Source organism: Furipterus horrens, unplaced genomic scaffold (assembly GCF_987537825.1).
Source record: "Furipterus horrens unplaced genomic scaffold, mFurHor1.1.pri manual_scaffold_17, whole genome shotgun sequence".
NCBI lineage: Eukaryota > Metazoa > Chordata > Mammalia > Chiroptera > Furipteridae > Furipterus > Furipterus horrens.
Window position 1 is genome coordinate 43,503,876 of NW_028327187.1, and position 13,595 is coordinate 43,517,470.

General features: G+C 40.3%; 1 protein-coding gene across 1 annotated transcript; it reads left to right on the forward strand.

Annotated features, from left to right (window-relative positions):
• Positions 1-270: 270 nt before the first annotated feature.
• On the forward strand, positions 271-1,713 carry LOC149990917 (endogenous retrovirus group S71 member 1 Env polyprotein-like). The gene has a single exon (XM_090264047.1). The coding sequence runs from the start codon at positions 271-273 to the stop codon at positions 1,711-1,713; it is 1,443 nt and encodes a 480-aa protein (XP_090120173.1).
• The last annotated feature ends 11,882 nt before the right edge of the window (positions 1,714-13,595 follow it).

A 13,595-nucleotide genomic window follows, 5' to 3' on the forward strand; every position in this document is an offset into this window, starting at 1 on the left:
ACAAGAGTGGACCCCAACACGCCCTCCAGGGATGTTAGGCGTCCAGCTAGGTACTGGGGCCTTTAATGAGGCTCTAACTGGGCCTGGGTGCGGTACCCTAGCGGGGAAAAACAGTTACGATCTGTTCAATTTTATATGTGCCCCCTCTCAGAATCCCCACCGTGTAACAAACCCACAGAGTTTTACTGTCCCCAATGGTCTTGTGTTACTATAAGCCAGCAAGCCAGCTCTGATACATCCCTTTCCCAGAGCCGGCCTAAGGGTCCGGTGATGTGTGAAACCTTGCGCACCTGTAATCCTATCTCAATGTGGCCTCTCGAACCCTGGGACAAACAGTGGGAAAGTGGAAAAACATGGGGACTGAGACTTGCCGCAGTTGGTCGGGATCCTGGAATTCTTCTTACCATCCAGAAGTGTCGTATCCCCCAGCCTAGCCTCCCAATCAGTCCCCTTGCAGGTTTTGGGTTACCCGAGAAGCCCAAGGCACCACCCCTGCCCAGAGCTTCACCATCCCCTTCTAGAAAACCCGGCCCCCGAAGCACTAGGGCGGTCACCCTCAGACCAGTCTCACTTACTACCCTGAAGCTGGAGACCCAGCCTATATTCAGGACCCTGAGCACTGTCTTTCAATATCTAAACAAGATGCAGCCTAACATGACTAAAGACTGCTGGCTGTGCCTTAACCCAGGGCCTCCGTATTACATTGGCATAGGTGCCAACCGCAGTTTTGGTAACCAAAATGAGAATATACAGAACTTAACTCTATCTCAGTTAACCAAAAGACCCCAAGACTGCCGGCGGGGGCATGCTCCTAAGCTAACTTTAGGGTCCTTTGAAGGCCAAGGAGCTTGTGTTCTCTCCTCCAGTTTTACCCTCACCACTTCCCCGTACAGTAGCTCCTGCGCCCATATGACTACCCTACCCCCCAGAGGTGCAGCAGAATTTGTCTTAGTTGCTCCTTCAGGTACCTGGTTTGCATGTACAAGTGGATTGACTCCCTGCATTTCTTCCTCTGCACTAGACCCCAGTTTTCCTGAATTATGTATTTTAGCTCATATCCTTCCCCACGTATACTATTATTCTGGCAGTCAAGGTCGAGAGCACCTGAGGTTAGAGGGTTTATACCAATATAAGAGAGCTCCAGTACTAGTCCCGGCGCTCGTTGGCCTTGGGATAGCAGGATCTGCTGCCATAGGAACCTCGGCCTTACTAGTTGGAGACAAAAACTTTAAGGATTTAAGTGCTCAAATAGATCAGGATTTAGGGACGTTAGAAGAAAGTGTCAGTAAATTAGAAGATTCACTCAGTTCTCTAACAGAAGTAGTGTTGCAGAATATAAGAGTTCTAAACCTACTTTTTCTTAAACAGGGAGGATTATGCTTAGCCCTTGGAGAAACTTGCTGTTTTTATACTTACCACTCCGGAGTTATAAAAGACAGCCTTAGCCAACTTCGTAAGAAGCTACAGGATAGGGAAGAGGCCAGGAAAAGAAATGAAAATTGGTATGAACGATTTTTCTCTATGTCCCCTTGGGCGACAACTCTTTTAACAGCCTTAACTGGACCGCTTGCCCTTCTCCTTTTAACGTTAACAGTGGGACCTTGCATTATTAACTGCCTAGTAAAGTATATCAAACGAAGAATTCAAGCAGTGAAGCTACTAGTTCTCCATAGCCAGTACGATAGACTAAATACTCAGTATTCAAGGATTTGAATTAGTTACAAAAACCAGTGGGGAATGTGATAGGTCATTTTTTATTTATTTTTTGCTATTTTGCCATTTTTGCTTTTTACTCCAGTGGCAAGTTATTTTTTGCTCACTTATCCCAGATGCACCAAGAATTTACTAGCTGAAGCCCCTTTGTTAGCTCACCCTGGCTGTTATCTCTATCCCAGGTGCACTAAATGCACTAAATGTTTATCAGCTAAAGCCCCCTCTAAATTAGAAAGTGTCTATGTGTAGTTTCTCCTGCCCACTACTTTTATTGGGCAGCTCCAAGGACATGAGTCCAGTTTTTTTGCCTTTAAAAACCTTTTAGTCTGTAAGGCGGCGCAGCTCTCCCATCTTCTGCCTCTGAAGGTGGGAAGAACCGTCCCTGGCCAGGTAAATAAACGCCATCAATTTGTTTCTAAATTGCCTCGTGTCCTCTTTGCTCGCAAATGCTCCATAACAGAATTCTGATACATGCAACAGTAAGGATGAATCTTGAAGACATTATGCTAAGGGCAATAAGTCAGACACAAAAGGACAAAGACTGTGATTCCACTTATAAGAGGTACATAGAGTAATCAAATTCATAGAGACAGAAAATAGAATGGTCATTTCCAGGGACTGGGCATTAGGGGCATGGGGTGCTGTGTTTTAATGGGTACCAAGTTTGAGTTTGGGAAAATGAAGGGAGTTCTGCACATAGATGGTGGTGATGGCTGCACAGTAATGTAAATGTAGTTAATGGGACTGAATGGCACACCTAAAATTGGTTAAAATGGTAATATTTACGTTTTGTATATTTACCACAATTTAAGAAAAAACAAGTGGTGAGCTCACAGTCCTTGGAAGGATGTGAGCAACAGGTACAAGCACTCAGCACTGCTGTAACAGGGGATTTCTGTACCAGGAGGGAAGGTAAGCACTAAGACATCTTCCCTCTGACCCCCTGTGATTTTTGTCATTAGCATGGCCTTGGATGCAATGTCCCAGAGCCAAGGGTATGAATGTGTACATCATCCAAGAAGATGCCACTAAATAGCTGCAAGAGGTGCGGCCATGAGGACAGGAAGAATGGGGAAAGAACTCTGAAAGAACCAAGATATAAATAGAATCTAATCCAGCGATAAAGCTATCTGGATGAGGGAGGAGGAGTAGTTTGGGGGTGGCGGTGACTGAGGGTTAGAGAGGAGGAAATATAAACTACCAGAGGACCTGGGTTGAGACCACCCACTGGAGGTGGCACTTGGAGTTCAAGGGCCCAAACAACCATATCCTTAAGTTCATTGGCTCTTAAGAGTAAAACTGCTTCTTTGATGACAGTGTTCTTAACCTAGAAAAGGATGAATTAAACCAGGAGATACTGAAGTAAATCAAGCTCAGATAAGTTTAGGAATGTGTAAATCTAGTATTTCACTCATTTCTAACATTTGACAGGTATACCAGACTGCCTATAGATTAGCCTTGCAATTCTAATTTAAAACAGGTAATTGAGTAATTGACTTTAGGCTTATGATTTTAAGCAGAATGTTGAAAGAGAATTTGGCTGAGTTTGTGATAGTTTTCAAATGTTTAAGAGAACTTAATATTCACTCTATTTATAGACTTGTTACATTTTAAGAACTGTTTAGGAACTCAAAATTTTAGGATGGTTATTTACTTACAGTACTTAAGAAAACAGGACATATTAAATTTGTAAAAATCACTAGCATATTTAAAGAAATTTGGTTAAAAAAGTTATAAGCTCCCCATCCTTAAATCTGATCATTTATATACACTGGATTCATAGACAGAATAATAAAATTTGTAAGTTAAACTTAAAATCTTAGGGAAACAATGGGATTCAAAATTATACTTCACACCAACTATACTTAAATTAAAAAATAAATTCCACTTTGATAATAAGTGAATGCTGTTTAAGTTGTTCTGTGAGGTAATTTGTTTAAGCAGCAATAGAAAACTAATACAGCAGGCTTTTAAAGAATTTAAACTCAGCTTTACTTGTATTTGTGAAGAGACAATATAGTAAAGTAGAAAGCCCACAGGTTTTGTAGCCACACCAAATTTGAATGTATTATTCAAAATCTGAATTATACAGGGTGGAGCAAAAGTAAGTTTATAGTTGTTCATATGGCAAATAATACAATAATTAATAAGTAATAATAAAAGAATAAACTCTGTTTCATGTACTTATAACTGTAAACTTACTTTTGCCACATCTTGTTTTATTGTTTGATTTTAAGGAAGTTAATATACTCTACTGAGCTCATATTATTCACCTATAATATAGAAATATTCATACTTCACAGGATTGCTGGAGATTAAATTAAATCACAAATGTCAAAGTGCTTAGCACAGGGCCCAGCACAGTAGGCACTCATTAAACGCTAGCTATTATTATTAATGTGCTTCTGTGTCCTCAGCTCTTTTAACTCCTCTGCAGATGCCTTTGTTTAAACCCATTTTAAAGGGAGTGTTGCTTGTCCCTTTCCAGCTGTAGCTCTGAAAGAATGCTGAAATGATCCTGATAATCATCACCAAGCAAAGTCCTCCATGACTGAAGCTAAGGTCATTAAAAACACTGAAATTTACTAAGTATGTCTAGTATATATTATTATTAAAGAGCCAAGGGTTTTGATCTGAAAATTGAAAATGAAGAAAAATCGTCATGGCACAGAATTCTTCAAGGTGACAATTCTTTTGTGCTTTAAGTAGAAAGGATATGACATCAAGACATTTATACTCATTATAAGATAATGATACACAGAAATCTCAAACAACAGCAAGCCAAGCAGTTTTATTTATGAATTTTCTAGTTCTACATTACGATTGTTTACAGAAATTGTTAAGGATTGTTCAGAATCAGATTCTAGAGGTCCTCTGCTGGAAGATACATTTATTCATTTTTGTTTCATTTCCTCCTAATAACAATACAATTTAGTTTTACCAACAAACAATGATAAAATTTAGTTGTACCCAAAGGTGCGGGGGGCAGATATGACTGTGGGAGAAGGGGTGGGCTGGGGTGGGGAGCAATGGGGGAAAATGGGACAACTGTAATTGAAAAAGAATAAAAAAAGGAAAAAAAATTAGTTGTATCAACGAATAACAACAAAATTTAGTTGTATTGACTAATAACAATAAAACTTAGTTGTAGTGATGTCTTTATCCGAGTATCTATCACTTCCTTTATAATTTTCATAGGCGTTTGTGATATCTTTCCAGTGATACCTAAATGGGAAAGGTTGAAACAAGTTATGTAAAAAGCCTTTTTTACTCAGTGCAAGGTGCTTATTTTCTTAATTTTAAACTTATTAACATTTTCAGTGACAATATTCTGTTTGCTTGATCTTTGGTCTAACATTCAATTTCAGGTTGCTTTCCCCTTTTCATAGACACAAGCATGTCAAAGCCAGCAGACCCTTAGAGATCAAGCAGTCCATCCTCCTCACATAACAAATAATGAAATGGGAATTCAGGAAACTCAAATCACTTCCCCAAAGTCTTGTAGCTAGTAATGGCCCAGAAGCTAACTCTCAAGATGTAGATGTGGCCTGGCTCCACACACAAAATGCCTGAATCCATGGAAAAGATGATAATTATAGATAAAATCCACAAAGGTTGTCCTTATAATCTTTATAGAGCAGACTTGTGACCTTGACTGTATTCAAGATAGCTGAGATAAGAGCTGTATTATCCTAACAACTTCATTTTAGAAAGTTTCACTTCTCCATTCAGGTGAAAGTTATTTTACAATAATTAACTTAAATCCCTTATTCCTGTAATTATTTTGTAAGTGATAACATAGGTTGCACCTACATATAGTCAATAAAACAAACCAAAGCATAATCAAAACATTCCATTCCAATGTTAATTGGCTCAGCACTCCATAACTAAGCTGGTTTCAGTGCATACAGTTATAAGTAGCTGATATTTGCTGGTTCAGCTGTTTTTATACAAAGTCTTAACCACAGTTATAATTTGCAGGTGGATTTGGTATTAAGAACCTTATAAATAATATAACAGCCAAGATGTCTGTAGAGTCAGTCGGCTATAAAGGACAATAACAGATGGAAGTATTCCTTTTTTATTTTTTTTAGAATTTTATTTATTTTTAGAGACGGGAGGGGAGGAAGAGAGGGAGAGAAACATCAGTGTGTGGTTCTCTACTGTGCGTCCCTAACTGGGGACTTGGCCTGCAACCCAGGCATGTGTCCTGGCTGGGAATTGAACATGCGACCCTTTGGTTTGCAGGCTAGCACTCAATCCACAGAGCCACACCAGCCAGGGCCGGATGGAGGTATTCTTCAAAGTTAATGTTTACATATCAAATATTCTCTTATTGGAAAGTCCATGCTTAGGTTGGAAGTACATATTAGTGTTTACAAATAAAGATGCTACTGAAGGTAGCCTTGAATTCAACATGCATATGTGTCTAATGGCAATGACTTCATGAGTGAACAGAGCCTCGTGTATCCCTTCACCTCACACTCTATTTGCAATACTAGTTAACAGAGTCTTCACCAAGAACTAAAGAAAAATAAGAATGCCACTAGAATGGAGGCATAGTTTAAATGGAAACCAGTGGCGATCATGGCAGATATTCCAGGATCTTAACGAGGTGGTAGGAAGCAAAATAAGAGAATTGACAGTAGGAGCTGTGGAAGGAAGGAAGGAAACAAGGCAGGAATTAGAACTGGAGACTACTGGAAGAAAGGCATTTGAGCTAGTTTAATTATTTTTAAAATAAATTGGTCAATGTCATTTCCTTCCTTAAAGTCAATAGTTCTGCATTGCTCTCAATACAGAACCCACACTCTAGCATGGCACACAGGCCCTTCATGATTTGGCTCTTGACTTTTCTACCTCTCCACAGTCACCTATCAACAATTTTGCCCACACACTTTACAGTTGAGTTTAGTGATTTTAAAACCATTTTTAAAGTGGAATATTCCTTAGTTCTAATTAAATCTTACTTGGTATTCCAATATGCAAAATATTGAAAAGCAAAACTGCCTTCATTGGCCCCTGAGACACCTCTTCACGATCCCTAGAACTCTGCAATACACAGCTGGAAAACCACTTCAGGCTGACCAAACTAAGCTAATTGCAGTTTAACAAATATGCCACGCTTTCATGTCTCTGCCTTTACACATGATATTTTCTTGTAACTGGAAAGCCTTTCCCACCTTTTCTGCTTTGCTTGATCCTTCTCAGCCTCTGGGACTCAACTCAAAGTCTATCTCTGCTAAGATGCCTTCCCTGACCTCCCTAGGTGGTTTGGGATTTCCTCCCCTATGCTGCTATGCTTACCATAGGAATACCTCTATAAAAGTATTCATGCTATGTTTCTTTACCCCTCCCCTGCCCTCCCCTCCCCTACTCTCCCCTTCCTTTCCTTTCTATTCCATTTCCTTTCCTTCCTTTTTGGAGTTAAGATTCTTTCTCAAGTCGATAGCAATTTCCGGTATATAATAAGAGCTCAATAAGTATTTAACGAATAAGTGAAGTACTGCAAAGAAGTCGAGGAAGAAGGAGAATAAAAAAGGCCATTGAATTTGACAATAAGGAAATTATAAAAAACTTTTCATAGCAAAATCTAGTAAGAATGGTAGGAACTAAAGTCAGAGTCAAGAAATGAATGGGCAAATAGAAACACTTATGAGGTTTTAACTGTATCTGGAAGCTATTAGAGATTTTGTTCCTATTTAAAGAATATTCATATTTGTCCCTATATTACCATGGGGGTTTCTTACTTCACTTTCAAAATCCCTTGAATAATGAATGACATGTATATATATACACATATATATGTATATGTAATATATACTAATAATCTGAATTACATAAAATTAATTAGAATTTAAGAACTTTTATAAAGGCATGCATTTCAAAATAATCACATCAACATAGCCATAATGAACCAGTGGTGATTATAATGAATAATTTTATATAATAATCATCATAGTAATAATAAAATAATAAAAACTTCAATTTATAGAATGCTTACTGCAATCCATTCTCTATCCTAAAATGTTTATATATATTTCAATTAATCATCATAACAACCTGTGAGATGAATATTATTCCAATTTTATAGCTGATAGTCTTACTGTATCAAAGGGACTTCTCCAAGGTTTTTCAGTTATGACACCATGATTGTAAAAGGTGCTGTTATTTGATGTAAAAAAAATGTTTTCAACTTAACTATGATAAACTATTGAATGTAAGACACTTCCTGCTTTCAGAGATATTGAAGACTCTAAAAAAAATGTATGTCTTAAAATTGATCACACATAGTATCAAATGATAGAAATATGCTTCCGTCCAAGTGTGAATCCAAAACTCCTATAATCAACCACTCTACCATATTGCTTAGATTTCTTTTGACATCTCACAGATGTCCTTCATTCTCACCTCATTTACAAGGGAAGAAAACTAAGACTGAGAGCAGGGGAAGTGACTTGCTCAAGCTCAGATACGCATCTAGTAAATGGATTAGCCAGGAAGGGATGTCAAGTCTCTGAGACTCAGACTAGACCTCTCTACACTCTATCACATTGCTATTTAAGATAGCCTATCTTTCCCTGTATGTAAAGAGGTATTGGAAAAAATAGCAGAGGGTTATGTGTAGGAATAAGTATTAGATATGCAGAAATAAAAGTATTAGATGCCCTGGCTGGTGTGGCTCAGTTGGTTGGGTGTCATCTTGCAAACTGAAAGGTGGCAGGTTTGATTCTCAGTCAGGGCCCATGCCTGGGTTGCAGGTTCAGTTCCCTGTCAGGGCACATGTGAGAGGCAACCAATAGATGTTTCTCTCACACACTGATGTTTCTCTCTTTCTCTTTTTCCCTCCCTTCCCCCTCTCTAGAATCAATTAAAAAAAAATTAACAGTTTTGGGGCAAGGAGAAGAGCCCAAACGGGAAAGCCGCTGCAGAGCTCCAGACCAGGGAGAGGTCTTGGGCAGGAGAGTGCCACTGGGCCTGGCGCTTTGACCAGTCGTGCTAGAGTCCTGAGGAGCAGGGGGATGGTTCTGGGGTAGGGAGAGAGATAGCACAAGCAGGAAAGTAGGCAGGGAAGTGAGCAGAGACAGTGGCTCAGGAGTGGAGACGGTTTTGGGGCGGAGAGGAGGACCCGCGCGGAAAGGCAACTGCGGAGCTCCAGACTAGTGGAGAGCTCCTGGGTAGGAGAGCGCCAAGTTGACTGACCACACTAGAGTCCTACAGAACAAAGAGACGGTGCTGGAGCGGGGAGGGAGGTAATGCGCTTAGGCCTATAGACGGGGAAGCGAGCGGAAGCTGTAGCTTGGAATAGAGACAGTTTTGGGGCAAGAAGAACTCATGCGGGAAAGCTGCTGCAGATCTCCAGACTAGGGGAGAGGTCCTAGACAAGAGAGCGCCACTGGGCCTGGCGCTTTGACCGACTGTGCCAGAGTCCTGCAGAACAAAGGGACGGTCTTGAGACAGGGAGAGAGACAGCCCGCGCAGGCATATAAGTCAGGGAAGCAAGCGGAAGCTGTAGCCCGAGAATAGAGACACGACTGGGAGCAGGTCGGGAACTGCTGGCAAGCACAGGCTGGTCCAGCAGTGAGAAGGCATAGCTGGACAAGCCTGAGGAGGGCTGAGGGTGACACAGGAGGGGTCAACTAAACGCAGCTCACAGAAGAACGGCGGTAGGCCCACGAATAAAAGACTAGCAACCCCAGAATCAAGCAGGATCTTCCCACAGCCAGCCAACCAACCAGAAAAGATTTGAAACCCATGGAATTTTGAATAGGGGCGGACCAGGAAGGACGGAAGGAAAAACAAAAAACAAACAAACAAACAAATACCCAGAGACTGTGCCTAAAAGTTGAATCGAGTTAAAATCCTCTCATTCTTTTATTTCTCACTCTCTCTCTAACTACCCCTCCTGTCCTATTTCCTCTTCTTTTCTCCCCTCCTCCTCCCTCCTTTCTCTCTCTTTAGCATGTCTCTCCTTCATCCTATTCTTTGTTAATTTTTAAATTTTAAGTTCTTTCCCTTTCCTTCCTATTCCCTTCTTCTTATTTTCTTCCCTCCCCCTTATCCTCGTCCTCCCTCCATTTCCTTTCTCTCTCTTTCCATCTTCCATGCTAAGTACTTTCAATTTTATTAAATTTCTTTATTTTGTGCCCCTTTCCTCTCCACTCATTTTTTTCTTCCCTTTCCCTTATTTTCCTTCTCTCCCTACATATATTCTCTCTTTCTTTCTTCCTAGTCCACTTTATTTTCCATTCTTTTAATTTTTAAATTTCAATTTTAATCTAGTCCCCTCCTTCTTATTCCTCCCCTTCTTACCCTTTTTCTCTTTCCTCCCCAGCCCTTCTCTCCTTTCTCTATCTCTTGTACTTATCTCCTTCATCCTATCCTTTGTCAACTCTTCGATTTCAATTTTTTTCCCTCTCAAACCTCTCCTCCTCCTTTCCATTTCCTTCCCTCCCCCTTATTCTTTCCCTCCCTCATCTTCTTCTTTCTTTTCTTCTTTCTTCTCTTCTTTCTTTCTAAGTACCTTTAATTTTATTAATATTTTTTATTTTGCCCCCTCTCCCTCTCCATTCAAGTATTTTTTCCTTCCCTTTCCCATCTCTTATTCCTCTCTCTCTATATTCTATCTTTCTATCTCACTATTTTATATCACGTTTTAATCTTTTAATTTAAAAAAATTCAATTCATTCCCCCCTCTTCTCCCTCCCCTTCTTCTTTCTTTCTCTTTCTTACCTTCCTCTTCTCTACTTTCTCTCTTTCCTCTCTCCCTTCCTGTATTGCTATTTTCTACTTTGTATATTTTATTCTTGATAAATTCTTTCTCTAATCTGTTTCCTACCTTCAAACCCCCTCAGCCCTCTGCATCAATTTTTGGCTGTCTGTCTGCTTGGATTTCTGTTGTGTCTATCCTTCCTTCCACACTAAACATATAGCATATACCTATTATATAATCCTAATACTATACACTTCCACTTTCTCACTTCATACTGCAACCCTCTCCTCCTTTTTAAACATACAGTGTAAATGTTAACTGCTGTCTTGCATAGCCTTGATCCCAATTGCTAATATTATTACTCTATCACCTTCCCTCTCAAAAATTACCCTTCCTTCATTTAAAACAACTCCTATCTGTTTCTCCTATGAAATAAGAGTCTTAATATCTCCACAAGTATATTAATACGGTCTCATTTACAACATACAGCGAGATTGTAGTTGGGGGAGTAATTGGAGGGTGTAGGTTTCTTGCCTGGGTTGTGTGATTACATTTTAACAGCACCTCCACAAAAGATCTCAAGAAAAGGTGGGCAGAGTGACTCTCAATCAACTAACCAGAGGAAAAGACCCACCAAAGAGTACCTGAAATACAACCAGACAGATTAAACAAACAACATAAAGGGCAACACAGACGGAGATTCAAGATGGCGGAGGAGTAAGTGGAAGCTACACTAACCTCCTCTCAGGTCCAGCCTGGGTATACAACTTAACTTTGGAGAAATCATCTGGAATAACCAAACGAACACTAGCTGGAAAGAAGCCTTATGGCCACGGAGAAACAAAAAAGGCCGCTACATCATAAAGTGACAGGTAGGGACTGCAGAGATGGGGAAGGGCTGGCTGGACTCCCACAGGTGGCAGCTGAAGGGACTGAGAAACAGCTCAGCAGCCGGGGTTTCCCCCTGAGAAGGGCAGGGTCCAATCCCCAACTAGGCTTCCCAGCCTACAGCAACAGAGTGGAAAGTAAAATAGTATCCAGCTGTGAAACGTGAAAGGCCACAAGGTTTCTTGCTAACCGGAGAGAAACAGCGTGAGAAAAAGAGCTCTTAAGTGGATCACATACAAAAATATTTTGGCCCCCAATTACCCTGGGCTCAATCAGAGGAAGGCAGAGAGGACTGAAGACACTTGGGGAGAGTTTGGTGTGGTGGCTTTGAAGGGAGAACTGGGGGAGCAGCCGACCGGGTCCCAGTGCTGACTCATCTCCAGTACAGCAGGCAGACCATTCCCCTCCAAGTGGCGTCAGCCTGCGGGGAAACAAAAGCCCTGCCTACAGGAATTAAGCTGCCACATCCACGATCCTTAAGCCTGACGGCTACTCACAGATTGAATAGATTAACAACTAAAGGAGACAGACAAAGGCAGTAGATCCCTGGAAGTCTCACACAGGCTGCCTAGGGACAGACTGGTACAGGATCTGATGCTACCAGAGGCAGATCCAGGAAGTGCAGATCATTCTAAGAAGCACCAACAAACAATAAGAGTCACAAAATGGGGAGACAGAGAAACAATCCCACATCGAAAGGAAAGGTAGAATCCCCAGAAAGGATGCTAAATGAAATAGAAGGCAGCAAATTATCAGATGTGGAATTCAAAACATGGATTATAGAGAAGCTGAATGAGCTCAGCGGAAACTACAAAGAACTTCAGGGAAACTACAAGGAAGTCCAGAAAAACTACAAGGAACTTACTGAGAATTACACCAGCATGAAAAAGGACATAGAAGCTATCAATAAGAGCCAGGAGGAAATGAAGAATAGGATCTCTGAATCGAAGAACACAGTATAAGGAATTAAAAGCAGGCTACAGGAAGCAGAAGATCGGATCAGCGAGCTAGAGGACAACGTACACAAAAACTCCCAGACAGTGCAAGAAAATGAAAAAAGACTGAACAAGACTAAAGAGGCTCTAAGACAGCTGCAGGATAACATGAAACATAATAATATCCATATCATAGGAATTCCAGAAGGAGAAGAAGAGCAAGGCATAGAAAACCTCTTTGAAAAACTAATGACAGAAAACTTCCCTAACATGAGGAGAGAAAGAGTCACGCAAGTTCAGGAAGAACAGAGGGTCCCAGTGAAGATGAACCCCAACAGGCCCAGTTCAAGACACATCATAATTAAAATGGCAACATTCAAAGACAAAGAGAGAATCCTAAAAGCAGCAAGAGAGAAACAACTAATAACATACAAGGGAGCTCCAATAAGGCTATCATCAGATTTCTCAGCAGAAACACTACAAGCCAGAAGGGAATGGCAAAAAATATTCGAAGCAATGAAAAACAAAGGCCTACAACCAAGAATACTCTACCCAGCAAAGCTCTCATTCAAAATAGAAGGTGAAATAAGGAGTTTCCAAGACAAAAGAAGGCTAAAAGAATACATCTCCACCACACCAGCATTGCGAGAGATGCAAAAAGGTCTGCTTTAAGAAGATAAAGAAACAGAGAGAGACAGAGAGGAACATGAACACAAAGGGGGAAAATGACAATGAACAAGTACTTATCGGTAATAACCTAAAATGTAAATGGATTAAATCCCCCAATCAAAAGACAGGGTAGCTTAATGGATTAAAAGAATGACCCACATATATGCTATCTACAAGAGACCCACCTTAGAACAAAAGATCTACACAGACTTAAAGTGAAGGGATGGAAAAAAGTGTTTCAAGTAAATGGACATAAAAAAAAGCCAGGGTAGCAATACTTATATCAGACAAAACAGATTTCACAGCAAAGTCCATAAAAAGAGACAAAGAAGGACATTTCATAATGCTTAAGGGAAAAGTCCATCAAGAAGATATAACCCTTATAAATAAATATGCACCCAACTTAGGAGCACCCAAATATGTAGGAAAATTTTGAAAGACTCCAAGAAAGATATAGACAGCAACACACTCATAGTAGGGGACTTTAACACCCCATTGTCAACCATGGAAAGATCTTCGAAGCAAAGAAACACCAAAGATATTGAGGCACTGAACAACACTCTAGATCAAATGGACTTAGTCTATATATATAGAAGTTTTCACCCCAAAGAAGCAAAATATACATTCTTTTCGAGTGCACCTGGAACATTTTCAAAGATAGACCACATGGTAGGACA

Coding starts and splice junctions, on each gene's coding strand:
- LOC149990917 (XM_090264047.1), top strand. CDS start 271: ATGTGTGAAACCTTGCGCACCTGTAATCCTATCTCAATGTGGCCTCTC.